Source organism: Apteryx mantelli, chromosome 3, assembly GCF_036417845.1.
Source record: "Apteryx mantelli isolate bAptMan1 chromosome 3, bAptMan1.hap1, whole genome shotgun sequence".
In the NCBI taxonomy this organism is placed as follows: Eukaryota; Metazoa; Chordata; class Aves; order Apterygiformes; family Apterygidae; genus Apteryx; species Apteryx mantelli.
In genome coordinates this window covers 59,615,853-59,630,954 of record NC_089980.1, presented here as the reverse complement: position 1 = coordinate 59,630,954, position 15,102 = coordinate 59,615,853, and the positions used below count along the sequence as shown (strand labels likewise).

The window sequence follows — 15,102 nt, the reverse complement described above, 5'->3', positions numbered from 1 at the left end:
CTCTTACCCAAGCCTCCTTCTCAGTAATGTTCTTTCTTTCCAGTTCTACAGGGTAACATTTGCCATTTTAAATATCAATATTTCCCCTTGACTCATGATCAGCTAAATGAACTGCATTATACTGTTGGCCAAGACTTACTTCCAATGATATCATATAGTTTATGTTTGCAATTCTGGTGGCTATATTGTTGACATCAGCTGCAAAATGTATTTACCTTCAGCGTCAACAGCATGGGGTAAAAGACTTTTTTTTGTCTAAACTGGAAAATGGCCATTTTCAAGTCACAATCTTTTATTTGGACTGGAATAACAGACAATGTTACAGTCATCAGTGCTAAATGTTTTTGGAAGGAATATAAAACCTTTTTTATGCAGATTTTAAGATACTCCCCAACACTTAAGAATCAGGTGAGACTTTCCTGAGGACATGTGATTAGAAGGCTTTTTTATACTTCTCTAAGGTCTGAATGATAAAGTACTAGACACTGGCACAAACAAGATTTTGGTCTTTAAACTCTGAATCTGACACAATGAAGACTATTCTTCATACAAAATACTAAAGAAATGCTGCTCTTCTTGTCTTCTGAGGCTGACTGAGTCAAATGTAAAGGCTCCCTGGCATTAAAACACTATCAAAGGAAGCCACAGTGACCTTGTTAGTTCTCTTCTTCTCAATCAAACAGACCCCACAGGCTGTGTAGGAACTGCTGTTTCTCAAGAAACAGTACCTCCCATGCCCAGCAGCACCAGTGTGTGTGTTGAACAATTTGCTCTGAAATACTAGACTGATGAGATCTCACTTCTAAAACTTTTTGGTAAACCAAATAAGTTTTATTGCTCTCCAGCACTGTGGCCTTTTGGTTTTACCTACAGTTGGTTAGACAATATTTGGAGAATATACAACCTGACTGGTCTTCCCAAGTTTTATTCAGTAATTTGTTAAAGTCATGTTCTTTCCTTGATGTCAATGGGTCTAGTTTTCGCTTTGACTGACAATTAGAACTGGAAAATTTTCCAGATATGGAGTAGTAGGTGAGCTTGATATTAAAATGAGAATTGTTTAATGCTGAAGAACTCAAAGACTACTCACATCCTTCAGAGTAATGATGTTTGGATGCTGCCCATATCGCAAGAGGATCTCAATTTCTTCAGAGGGGTCTCTCTTGCTCTTATCAATTATCTAGAATAAACGAAGCGCAGTGTAGTAAGATACCGGCTGGCAGCCCTGAGCATAAAACAAGCAATTTCTACACTTTAAACAAATTAATATTTTAAATTCTTCTCTTAATCATCATTCTAGGCAAGGACAGCTCAAATCCTGTGAAAATGAGAATCATGCTGACTATCTGCCAAAACCAGATGGAGCAATAATTAGTTTATATTCAGAAGGTGTGGGCCCTCTTTTTTATGCCTATAGTTCTGTTTGCCCATAAATAACAGGAGTTACAAGAAGTGTTATTTAGAAATCAAAAAAAAACTGAATAGTTTTTAAAAAATAATGGTTTTGAAATGACATCTTTGACATAAAAATGCATACATTCATAATACTGGCATATGCTGGCATATCTGCTGATAAATGAATAGGCATTACTTGTCAGGTGGGTTTGTCAGAAATGAAAATGTATAGGCATGTACTGTCAGGAAAGAACTGAGCTGAGCCTATTGGTAATCACTTGGCTCTTTAGGCCATGCTGTTGTAAAGAACAAGAGAGTGGCTAAAGATCACGTAGCCAAACTCTGCCCATTCCTATGCCAGAAAGAAATCTCATCCGTACATGAGTTTTCTGTATTCAGCAGAGGCATATATCCTTTGCATTATCAGAGAATATAGCGAGGCATGAAAACATTTTGGTCTACAAGCAGCAGGTCTCAGAAAAACATTATACCTGTTGCTTAAATGACAACACTGCATGCTGTTAGCACGGCATTGACTTCTCATCAACACTTTTATGACCTATATTTGAGGTGTCAATCAAAGAGCCTCAATCATTTGCCCAGTTGAGAGCATTGCTTAGTGACTCACATTTCATAGATTTAAATGATAAATATGAAACAAAAAATAGCTACAAAATAATCCAAGGAAGGTCTCTGTATTTTGGAATACCAAATGCAACTGCATAGTGAATATTGAAAGACTACTAGAAAACTCATTAGGAGTAAAGGAAGTATTTTGGCATGAATTTCTTATTGCTAGAAAAAAGTATTGGTGCTTTTGAATAACAGGTTCTAGAAGAAGGATGGCTGGCATGTTCAGAAATTCATACTTCCATTATTGGTTTGGATTTCAAGACTTCCCACCTTAAATGTGGTTAGTTCTATGTAATAACTAGGCATACAGCATAGATTTAAAATAGTGGCATTCACAGGGAAACACGTTTTCAAAAAAAAAAAAAAAGGTTTTAATGGGAATAAATGCCTGGTTGCTTTTGCATGCATTTTCATGACTTAATTACAGTGACACGGTTTAAGTACGTGTCTAGAATTTAATGTATCAGCTGTAATAGGTCATACTTGAATATGTATCATGACTGACATGCATTTGCACTGATAATGATGGTCAGTGGTTGTCCATGATTGAAGTATGCATTTGAAGCCATATCAGTGATTCAATTCCATATCAGCAGCAGTGTGACAAGTGAAAGTAAAACTGGGAGCTGATGGAGGTAAATGGCTGTTATTGGCATTTGAATAAATGAAGGGAAAAATTAAAAAATAGGTAAGTGGGAAAAAAAATCTAGCAATTTCTCCTTACAGTAATGTTGTTCACCCAGTTTAGCAGAGACAGTCTCAAAATGCCAATGGAATCCAGGATGAATGACTCCTCATAAACAGAACCACAGCAACTAAATGTGATGTGTCCCAGTCAACCAACAACTCTAACACATAAAAAGATACTCAGGGCAATTTCCTTGGCTGGAGTAAGCTAATGTAGCTCTTGTGAAGTTAATGGAGTTACACAAATGTGTGCCTCTCAGGATTTGCCTGCCTGGTACAAACCAGAAAAATTTACTGCAGCAAGTATTTCTATTACTATATGAAGCATTACTATCACTATGCTACTGTAGCAAGTGATATATTCTGGATTCTTTCTCCTGTTATATTTTCTTAGGAAAGGAAACATACAGAGCCGTGGAAAATTTTAAGCAACTGCTAATAATGCAGGAATATAAAAGTATATATTGTGCCTAAAAACACCCCAAACCAAAAATAGTCTCAGCTATTGACAGAAAACTCAAAATAACATAACCTGAAGCAGTCTGCTAGTAATTTAATAATAGCAGCAGTAGATGATATGTAATGCTTCTAATTTACAACATGCTGTATATATATAAATCTCAAAACAGTTCTGCTAAATAGGCATGCTTTTTATTTTAATGTGTGCACAAATTGCAATGCAGTGATTAAATAGACAAGTTGCCCAAAACCACACTACAAATCATTGTCAGAGCTGTGAGCAGAGTCCCGAAACTCCTGGCACTTGGTCCCCTGGGCAGTCCAGTAGGACAGGCTAGAACAATTTTTTTTTCCTCCACCGTAATAGACTGTCATCCTGAGGGTCCCTCTCTCTAGTGCACTTGTGACTTAACTTGACCCATGACTGACAAAATAGCAAAGGAGGAGATGCAGTTGCAGCACTGCAGCACTGCAGTATATAGAGTTTCTTTATTCCCATGCTGCAGTGGCCACAGTGGCAAAATTGTCATTCTGCCTCCTTGAATATCCCCTGTAGCTTCACTGTGATACCTGATTCTTCTGGTCTTCCTCTTCAGAAAGTGTTCTCATGTATTGTTAAACTTTAGCCAGATTTTCAAAAGAGCGAAACTGTCATTTCCGAACGGTTCTGACAGCGGTTGCCACCTCCTTTTGAAAATGTAGAACATCTGCATCACAAGAGGATGTGCTGCATTCAGAGGACATTTGCAAATCATGCCCTAACTAAGTGCCAAAATGAGCTCCAGTATAAACCTGGCCCAATACGCCTTATCTAACACAGGCACAAAGGAAGATGCATTGCAGGGTTCCAGTGATTTTCAAAAGTAGCCTTGAGATTCTCAAAAAAATCAGATATGTAAGTGAAAAGGGAATGGTTTCACTAGATAGTTTTTAAATAAACACATTTTGTGCAGCTTTACTTCCTGATTTGAAATATAGGTGCTGCTATATGTTTGCTCCCGCCATGGCTCACCAGCCAGCTGCCAGGCTGCTGGATGTCCTCCGAACGTGGCATTGCCTGTGCTGCACCATCTCCACCCTTGCTCTGGTAAAAGAACATGGCTTTTGCTATATTAACACAGTAACCACTTTCTTTTCCAGACAGCAGCACCACTGGGTACCTGGTGATGCAGCTACTACACACATGCAGCTTGACAGTGCATGTGCAGCTCATCTGCCACCAGACTCATGGGCACAACTGGCTAGGGGTGACACATCAACGGCCTGCACCCTAGGGTGCTTGTGCTGTGTCATGTGCACAGCGAGCTGCTCCTCGACTGTGTTGGGGATCTTGGAGGCCCCAGCTGACAAGCTCAGGGCCTCCAACTTCTACAGTAACTGGCCTGCCTTAGGGAAGATGCAAAGATTTCTAGGCACCCAGATGTCTCTTTGCAGCTCTGCAACATCAAGCAATTTGGCTTTTTTTTGTCATCACTCTGTCATTTCAGGATTAGCTGAAAAGGGGAGGACTTCAGTGACAATGGAAAGATGTCTCTGCCTGAGTTTTTCCTCCAGTGACACCCTGGGACATTCATGTAAAACAGAACACCTGTGCAATCGGCCAAGGAAATGAGACACGTGACACTCCAACATTTACCAGCTTACTTATTGCATTAAAAACTCTGATATAAATGCTGATCCTGTCTTCTTGCTAACCACTACAGTACTTTCATTTACCCAGACAGTTATTCAAAGGGGCTTCAAAGTGAGTAGGAGCAAAACTGTGACAAGAATATGGTATCTCCAAGCCGTAGCCAGAACCTAGGTAGAAAACTGCATGAGAGTCTAAAATCAACATGAACACCTTTTCCACAATCCTACAGCTTTATCTACACACACACTCCCACATACAAACCCCTACCTGGAGTGGATCAATGCCAAGATCTATGAAGCAGTCTTCACAATAATTTGAAAAGTGTTCACCAAGTCAGACCGACTGTCAGAAAAGGTGAAGGATGCATTAGAAAATATAGCACTTGTACTTGGCTCTGGAAATAAATCAAAGCACTCTTCTTGTGTAGTTTCTTCCAGCTGGGACCAGGCAAGCTTCTTCCAGTCTGCAGGGCCTTTGGTCTCACTGTGCTGAGTTCAGTTGCCCTAGTGGACCTGGCTCTCCCACAATGGGGACACAGATGCCATTCATGGCCTTTCTAATGGGCTTTCATCAGCAGTGAACCACTATCAGACCAGACACCCAACACTTAGCTTTAAATTTCTGTGTTACTTTTTCTTCATCTTGCTTCTGGCACGGGAGTTTAATTAATCTCTAATTTTAAAGATCAGCTCTATTGTCAATCCACCTCTGCAAACAGAAGGTTTTAGCTCTATCCACTGAATCAGCCTGTGCAGGTTATGTGGCAAACCAAGCAGGGTATGTGGCACTTCACGCCCATCCAATGTAGCAGCTAGGTATGTTCTCCATATTTCAGGCTAATTCAACAGCTGTCAGAGCTATTCTTTCAGGCTGCCCAAAGACACCCTGCAAGGACAGCCCTTTGCTGGCTACACTGCTTCAATGAGAGCTAAAGTCTTGACTGTTTCTTACCTAGCTATATATCAGAGGCTGCAATTTTACAAAGAAAAAAGCACTAAATGTTACAGGTATGGATACAAGGTAGAGAGGATAATGGGACTGCAGTCCTGCCCCCTTTCTATATGAGAACACATATGCCGCAGCATGTGATACAGTATCTGCTGTTGTGCAGAATTAATATTATTATTAATCTTTTCTTTTTTTGCTATAATTTGCAAGCTCTATTGTTAGGTGCTGAAAAGCTAAATATATTTGTTCAAATTTTACATAAGCAATGACACTCTTACACCTGATTAAAAGCTGAGCAAAAATATACATCTTCAAAACATTGTTTTTGGTAACAAAGAGCATTTCGCATTCTGGTAACTCTGCATTTCCTTTGACACTTTCTGTCTTGCATGAAGACAGTCTGTCTCTTCTCTACTGCTCTCTGCAATGGCCCACAAACCTTCTTCAGCTCTTCAGGTGCACAAAATGATGTCTTTTCTCTAGGCAACTCATTCTGATCTGAAGTCAACTAAAATGTATACACATAATTCAGAGAAGTTTTTTCTGTTTTCTGCTTCCAGTTCTGAGTTTATGGGTATTGTGAAATGACGCTGCTTTTCTATTTCTCTCTGTAGATGTGTGGTGAAGAACACCAACTTGGAAAGGCATCATAATGTATAAAAAGCTTAACCAAAAATATAACAAGAGCTCAGTTGTCCTTTGTCAGAGAAAAGCTATGAAGCAAATGGGTTTTATATTGTACTTCAGAAAAATAAGAAATTGAGCTATAGAACAAATAGAGTTCTCTCTATGTACTAGACACCCAGGGATTTCTTAGAAACTCATCCGTATTACTGATGGATGAAACAATCCAAGAGTAAAGTGGGCTCAACTCATACAATAGTGTCCTTTGTTCTAACAGAGTTTTTTGCTCTTTGACTGACATATCCTTTGTGTATTTTACTGACTAGCTGAAAGAAAGCTGAATATTTTTTCCCAGGAGAATTTAGGGTAAAAACCTCACGATATGTTAAAACAAATTAGGCTCCATCAAAGAATAATACTAAGCTCTATATCATGGAAGGAAGAATCAGGAGAGAATAAGTATTTTCAAAATCCCAATCAGCAAGTCTGGACAGTTTTACAAGTCTTTTGCATGGAAAAATCACCTGATTGTTCCTCATTAGTGGGTATTCAACGTCTTCAGCCTTGCCAGAGTGGACTGATGAGTACAAAAAAGAACGTTCTGTGTGGGTCAAACCTTGCTGAAATAAGTACAGCAGCTATATATACATATATGTGTGTGTGTTTATATGTATGTATTTATATTTATATAAAGAAACTATAAAGACCTTTATATAACCAGGTAACAGAAACAGTCACCCTAAACAAGGGAACACATGGGTGGAAGGGATTTGATGGTTACAATTTTTTTTAAGGAATCAGTGCATCTCCAACTGTGCAGATAAATTTCTTCTTCTGGATCTAGCTATGCCATTAGCAGATATTACAGTCCTCAGCTGTTTGATACCACCTACCAGCTGGGATTTATGGCCTTCACAGTCCTGCCATAGAAATGGTATGTGAGAGCACTCCCTAATCTTCTCTGGGCAGAATTAGCCCTGTTAATACAAATTGCCTTTTTAAACAGCTGAAATTAACCTGGATGACCTTGTGTGAGGAGGACTACCATGCTTCTCACACGGAGTCCTTCATCACTGCTGTTGGGAGACTGGAAAAAGGCATGAGGTAGGAGATAGCAATTTAGCTGCCTCTGCTGTCTGGAAAGTGAACATTTGTCTACAGCCTAAAAGAAAGAGTGAGAGAAAAGCAACAGAGCGAGAAAGAAGACAGAAAAGAAGCACAAGATGCACTGATGGGAACAGCAGTGAGATGGGCTGAGGAGAAAGGATGGGCTCTGGCTAGGCTAAGCTGGAGCTGGGAGCAAGGAAACTGCTCTCTGCTCTTTGAGTCTTCCTGTGCTGGGGGGAAAAAAAAAGGACTTTGCACATCTTTAATGAACAAACAAGCCTGCATTAAAAAAAAATTGCTTCGCTCTGAGTGATTTTTCTTAAGTGAAAAAAGACACAAAAGCTCTGTCTAATCATATTAGTCAAAACGGGCAACAGTAGCCACATCCCTCAGTCTCCCTTCCTGAAGAAAATCAAACTAACTGTGCCCAATACTGGCACTGTGATTTAACCCTGTGTATGCCACTACCATGGACTGTAGCAAAAATTCTCCATTTTATTTTAGTGGATTTATTCCACTGGAAACCTTCCGCTTGCAGAGGGATCAACCAGAAGCACTGGGGAGCATTAAAGGTGCACTCTGCAGCACTGACATGGTTAAAAAGTAGGTTGTGGGGCTTTGACAGAAGAGCTTTGGTGGGTGCTGCAAGGGCCTAAGATGTAGCTCTCCTTGGCTGCCCTTTTGGCCCTCAGTCCTGAATGGGACCAGTGTCTGTCCCTCAACTGCCCCAGGCAACAGTCTTAGCCCAAAGTGACTTTTCCTGGCAACTTAAACTAAGATACAAGAGTGTGAACTGAGGCAGCTGAGTCACTGGCACAGTCCTAATCTGCTACTCTGGCTACAGCAACAGAAAGTCCAGAAGAAGGTCAGGGCAGACACCTGAGTGTTGCAATACCTTAAACAGCCACAGCTGAGTTTGCCGGTATCTTTAGAAAGCAGGACCTCCTAAAGCTCCTTTTAATGGGCACCAGGGAACATATGATGGCACTGTGGAAAAAGTATGGAGGAGGAAGAGAACTTTATACACCACTGAGCTTTTTAAAGCTGCTTTACCTGGTATTACATGCTTTCAAGTTTTCTTTAAAGCCTGTTTGGAGTGTAAGTATGAGTTAATCACATTTAAGAAGAGATTCATATAGCACAGTGTGATGCTACACCCCCTGTATAAATTCTTTTTTTGGGGGGAGGGAAAAGAAGGGGGGAGGATGAGGAGAGGGAGAAGAATTAATTCTATGTCTTTTTGCACACTATTTCTACACCATATCTATGATACATTTGAAACTCAGGCCACCACTGATGACTACAGAGGGGATATGCATCTCTTCTGAAGAAAAGAGGTGTAACAATGCATGCAGAGATTTTAAACTGACAGTTTCATCTATAATGTTAATTCCAACAGAAGTGACACAGATAAAACTGCAGTTCTGTGCCTCTGGAAAATGTTCAGGTTTCCATTTCAGTAATATTTCCTTCTAAAAATAAGCTCTATTCATGCCAAGCATCTGTTTTAATATGGTTCCTTTTTTGATGTCAAATTACTCAAGCTGGATGAAAATCACTGCAGAAAGGCTAACATTATTTAAAAGGACATGGTATAATTTTACATTTACAATGTCTCCAAGGAGAACTATTCCAAGTCTAATAGTTTCTGAGGGACTATTTGCTGTGCTATTAATTTTGATTAGCTTCAGAGATTCATTTCCCCCACCCATGCTTAAATCTTCCAGAAAAATAGTGAAATGAATATTAAAAGAAATAGGCCTAATTAGCAATACTTTTCTGAAATAAGTACTGGCCATCAGATCAAGTTGTGTAGGTGAGGCATTAAGCACAGCGAGCATGCCCACTCACTGCCAGTGTTTGCTGACTTAGCACTCCCAAATGTCAACTACAACTGTACTACTTATAACTTAGCATTTATACACTAGCACACATTTTCTAAGCAACATTAAGAAATTTATTCCAATAGAGCCCGTGAAACAGAAAAGTTCATTTTAGACAGATGAAAACTGCAGCTTTGGAGGCAGAATATTTCAGTGGGAAAGGCTCTGCACTGACAGTCAGGAGACCTCAGTTTTAGAGTGCTCTGCACAGCCCTAGTACATGTCCTTGGATCAGACTGATGAATTTTCAATCCTTAAAATGGCTGCAGTGCTACTCCTATCTACTTTTACAAAAAGCTTTAAGGATGAAAACTGGTGTAACACGTTCAAATTACAAAATGGGAAAATTATTACATCAGTATGGAATACAAATACATGAAATAAAGTTTAAATGGCCTCAAATGAAAAACAGAGCCACAAAGGACCAAATTCTATCCAAAATACTTAGGTATTTGGCAAGTGACCTAGAGAAGAGAAATATGATCTTATTAAGCTGTAGGAAAACTGTGGCCTGATCTTAGGTCTCAAAAAAGATCTAGTTAGCATTGAGAAACACCATCATCTCACATTCTTCAAAAGTGCAGCAGTGCCAAGAGGAGAAGCACTGTGAGCTTTGTGACCAAATGGGAAGGAGGCTATACAAATCCTTTAGCCAAACGAGAAACACATCCCACACACTTCTAAGAGACGTTTTAACACAGAGTTTAAGAAGTGGTCGGCACACATTTCTGTATTTTTATCTGCCTCCTCTGCTTATCTGTTAAACAACACCTCAGTCCGATCCAGTCAAAAAGTCACCAGCCAGCAATGGCTCCCACTGCTACAAAAAAGCTTGCTGCTTGTAACAGTGCACAAGGCACTCCTGGCTCTCTGCCCTGCCTTTTCTCCGAAGCCCTTAAAGCAGACCCCAGTACTCTGTACTCCTCCATCCTTTCTGAAACAGCAGCTCCAGGGATCCTGCCCATTCAAGCTGTGCCTCTTTGGAGAACTGACTTATTTCTATGGTGAGAATATCTGGCTGAAATGTGATCATGCTCAAACGAAAACAGCAGAAAAGTGAGACTGAGTGAAGTTTTGTAGGTATTTGACTAAACCCAAATCCTACAAAATAAGGACAGCGTGTAAATTATGCTACATTGCCTCCTTCTGTGGTAAGTGAAATTGTCCGTGGGAGCCCAGGTCAGCATGGAATTCAAGCGCTTTTGTGAAGCTGCTCAAAAGAGGAAAATCAGGAGAGTCTTTAAAATACTCTCACTGATCAGACATAAGATCATCACAGAAAATTTTCTCCACTTCATTCCTTTGCTACTTCAGTCCTTTCACTGCAATTACTGTTCCCTCTCCATCACATCTAGAGGACACCAGTCAATACTGTTTGTAAGCACTCTTACTGTAACCTCCATAGATCCCAATTTTAGTCTAACATGCCAGTCCTTTGGAGAGTGCCAGATGAGCAGCACTCTGGGAAAACATGTGCAAATCCAAAGCAGCCTAGAGATTTATGGCTAAATCTGCTCTGAAACCTGTATCTCCTACATGGCACCCTATATTCTACTGATTCTGTTGTCACACTACCAACTTAAGCATCCTTCAGACAGTGAAGGGTATGGATGGGGATGAGGATGTCTTGGTCATCTCCTTGAAGTCTGTTTTATCAATTGCTCTCAACATTTAACCTTTTTGCTGAAACTCCCTTTCTTAGCTTCAAGACACTCTATCTTGCTCTGTTCAGCAACCGAATGGTTGTCATCCATCATTTATATCACCTTAGAGATATTTACAGATTTCGATCACCTCCCACTGGTCTCTTGTCTGTCTTACATCATATATATTTGTAGCTCTCTTGATAGAGCTTGCTTAGCAATGTTTGCATATTTTCTGCTATTCATTCTTCAGATTTTCTTTACTTTGTTTATTTTCTATCTTAAACCATGGACACCAAAATAGCACACAGTCCCACAGGGTCAGATAGTCCCTCCCAGGTACTACAGGCAAAACCACTACAGATATATGCAAGCATGTTAGCAAGAGAGAAATCTATTAATTTGTTTTTCAGTTTCATTAATAAAGCTATACAAGCAACAAATTTAAGCAACATTTTTCTGATGGAGGTTCGGATCTTCAAATTTCCTTCTTAGGAATTAGTTGTGTATATCGAACAGCTTCATTACATACTATTCAGGGAAGGAAAGCAAATAGGAATGGAGAGTTTGGGGGAGATTTCAGAGACATTTTCTCTCAGTTAAATATTAGACAGTAACTTTCAGAATCATCAGTATGATTTTGCAGAGGCAGGAGTTTTGCTCTTCATAAATAAGCCATCTCAGGAAGACCTGGGACATAAGAGTGCTTTGGAGGCAGAGGCAGGGATATCACTCCCCTTTCCCTTCAGGTGGGTAGCAGGTTTTAAAACAGGGTCTAAACTCTTTTCATCACATACTCTTCTTGATGCAGTTTTTTTCCTCAGTGTGAGGTCTTACAGACCAGCACTCTCATTCATACAACCCTTACTGTGACAACCACCCAGTGTAGTAAAGAGGAGTTTGCATGACTAAGGATAAGGATCAACTGAAAACTGAGACAGGACTTCAACATTAGATCCAGACATATTCAGCCCATCCTCCCCCTTGTTAGAGTCCTGTTACTGCTCTGCTCCAGGAGCAGGTAACTTCTGCAGTTCTGCCCTAAACGATGTGAGACCAGGTCACTATGAAGCTTCTTTCATGGCTACATTTGAAATGGATATTTTTACCAGCGGCTCTGACCTTAAAATCTCTGCACGTATTCTGGGTCCAGACCTCTGCACCAGGTTCTGTTCAAGGTGGTGGGAGGAGAGGTTGGAAGAACGGGGACTGTGTGAGAGCATTGGTACCTACCAGTGTTGACAAGCTGGCAGTCTCAGGGCCAAGAAATTTGTGGTTACCCAGCAAACTTTTTATTGACCTGCCTACTAGATTACTGATATATTTATCCATGACCCACCTGGGTATTTGGTACCTCCCAGACAGACAAAAAAGGACACAAACTCTCCCCTGGAAAACTTACAGGCTGTTTCATTTCAGAGGGATGACTTCCTGTGTTTAAGGAGAAATCAATCTAAGAAAAGCTGTCTAGCTTTACAGATCCCTTGACTGTCAAGATTTAATGACTTCTGGACTGTTTTTCTTTTTTTCCTTTTCCTTTTCCTGTTTCAGTAAATAAAGGCCTATGTGTTTGGGATTCCTATTTTCTTTAAAAGAATCCCAGATGATGCGCCACCCTGCAGTCAATCTTGGAAGACTACCTTTTTTTGTCATTCATGCTTTCTATATTCAGCACTAAACTCCTCATATAGCCACGGGTCCTGAAGAAAATGGTGCAGAGCTAACTAAATACTAGTGCATAGCCTCCTGCCTTCATACTAGTATGATACTGTATCTACTTATACCAGCTGCCTGAAAATGAGCAGATCAGCATATGAACATCAATGTAAGGGAAAAAGGAGTTTAAAGAAATTATGAAACAACTGGGATTCCTACAGCTTTCAGTGTCTATGTCACTTGCTGTCATTAACACGTAAATGGACGTATATGGCAAGTCTGATTACACAGGCCTGCTAAAAACGTCTCTCCAGAGTTACTGACTTCTGTCTATTGATAGCATGTTGACATCATTTCTCTGGTATTGTGTTTTTACAGCTAATAAATATGTAACTTCTCCCCAGTCTGTATATCTAAAACATGCCAAGATACATGGACTTTCAGTGCTTACAAATTACCATAATTACATATGAACTGTAGGATTTACTGGAACTCTAGCATAAATTAACTTGTATCCCAGAGCAGACAGACTGCAAAATTTGGCTTTGCTCACAGCTGTGGAACATTTGCAGCCAAATAGTTCGTTAGTGCATTATAAAGATGGGAAAAAGTCATGAAATTCACATGCGTTTTGAGATTCAAATTCCACTGTAATATTGCATCTGCAAAACTGGACTTATCATTTGCAACTATCTCTACTGTATGTTTTCTTTATCAGGGGAGGGAGAAATGCGTATGCTGTCCTTATATCCAGCCATTCGCCTTGGCTCTAATAGCACTGAAAGATTAAAAATCCATAAGTTTTAAGCAGCTAGGTATTCCTTCTGAGATGGAGAAGAACAGAGCTGGCAAGGAGCTGTTGAAGCTAGCCCCATACCACCCAGCCCTGCAACATTTGTAGCAGATAGCATGTTGGGGGCAGAATGGGCCATAGCAGCAGCAATTTTTATTTTGGCTACTATCTACCAGTAATCTATCCTGGGGGAAAAAATGATCTATATAAAGAAATCTTTAGAAAAAGGAGGATGCAATCAGGTCCTTTGCAAACTTACTTCATCTGGCATCAGTGACAAGTATATCTGAAAATCCAGCTTGAAAGCTTCACTAGAAGTAAGGATCCAAGTTTGGATCCAGTACAATGGTTTTAAGGAAAGAAAACCTTTTAGAATGTGCTAATTGCATCAAATCTCTGGCAGGCTTGAAAAATCTAATTCACCAAAAAATCTGATTCACCAGTAACTCTGAACTGCGGCATGTGGCATTTCCTTTGTTTTCCAAAAGAGAGCTTTCAATCTTTGTAGGCTTCCATCACAGATCTTCTTCCACCCATAGAAATCCCTATCATCTGCTCTAGCACCATTCTTTTACTTAAATGACTTATTTTCTCTAGATACTGATCTAACTGAAATAGTTTGATCTTATTTTCCTCTGCTTCTGATCTCACTGCTACATTTATACCCACCACGTGATGCTTGTAACTGTGATTGACAATGCCAGTTCCCCTTGCTATTAAAAACCATTATGCCTGCTGTAGTCAGGATGATCAATATTTTAGCAGAAGACTGAAACACAGTAGAGATCTGTCAGATGAGAAATGCTTTTTTCCCAGCTCTCTTCTTTGTACCAGTCTTATACAGCTTTCAGAAGAATGAACAATATATTTACTTATATTTCATAATTTTACACTATTTTCACTTGGGAATGAGAAAGAAAAAAAAAGAGTAATAGTAAAATTTTAAAAGTACCTAAGAGTATGTACATGCAGTGGAATATGATATAACGACTCACTAAACCAACATCTACCTACACTGACCCAGGTAGGTTGCTACTAGCTTTTGAGCAGACTCAGTTTGTAGGAAATCTGGCTGTTTACAAGGTTTTCTGTTGCATGGTATTTAAATGGTCTCAGTAGCAGAAATGTGTAAGTCTGAATTTTTAAATATTGTATTTAGGAGCCTGAGGGCATGTCTAAAATAGATTTAGAGTTTGTTACTAGCATTCCATTTTTAAAGATGGTATGGAAGAGGGGGGAAGATATTGCAAGTAAAGTCTCTTCTGCAACTTCAGTGATTGGATTTACAAAGACAGTTTGGTGCCTAAAGGTGTGGATAGGTATCTAGAGGGATTTCTTCAGTGAGTAATGTGCCTGAGTCTCACTAAACACTAAAAGGAGTTAAATTACAGAGCTGTTCAAGTGCTTTTATAATGGCAGCAAAGCACTTATTTCCCCTGTTAGACATCTATCTGACTCCGTAAGATGGTTTGTTGCAGAAGGCCAGCAAAAGGAAAAGTGATGAAATGTTTTATATTTTAACAAATATATTCTCCTTCTGGGTTAGGGAAGGTTTTGTTTCTCTGAGTGGATTTTTTGGCTGTAGCTCTGACTCAGTTACTCTGGCTCAGTACTCTGCTGTCTCAATATGGCACTTTACAG

General features: G+C 39.7%; 1 protein-coding gene across 1 annotated transcript in view; it reads right to left on the bottom strand.

Moving 5' to 3' along the window:
- The window catches only part of RPS6KA2 (ribosomal protein S6 kinase A2), a 331,815-nt gene that overhangs the window by 11,258 nt on the left and 305,455 nt on the right, over positions 1-15,102 (bottom strand). The window contains exon 16 of the mRNA XM_067294741.1: positions 1,091-1,180. Coding sequence (XP_067150842.1) covers positions 1,091-1,180 — 90 coding nt within the window. The remainder of the gene's footprint in view (positions 1-1,090; positions 1,181-15,102) is intronic.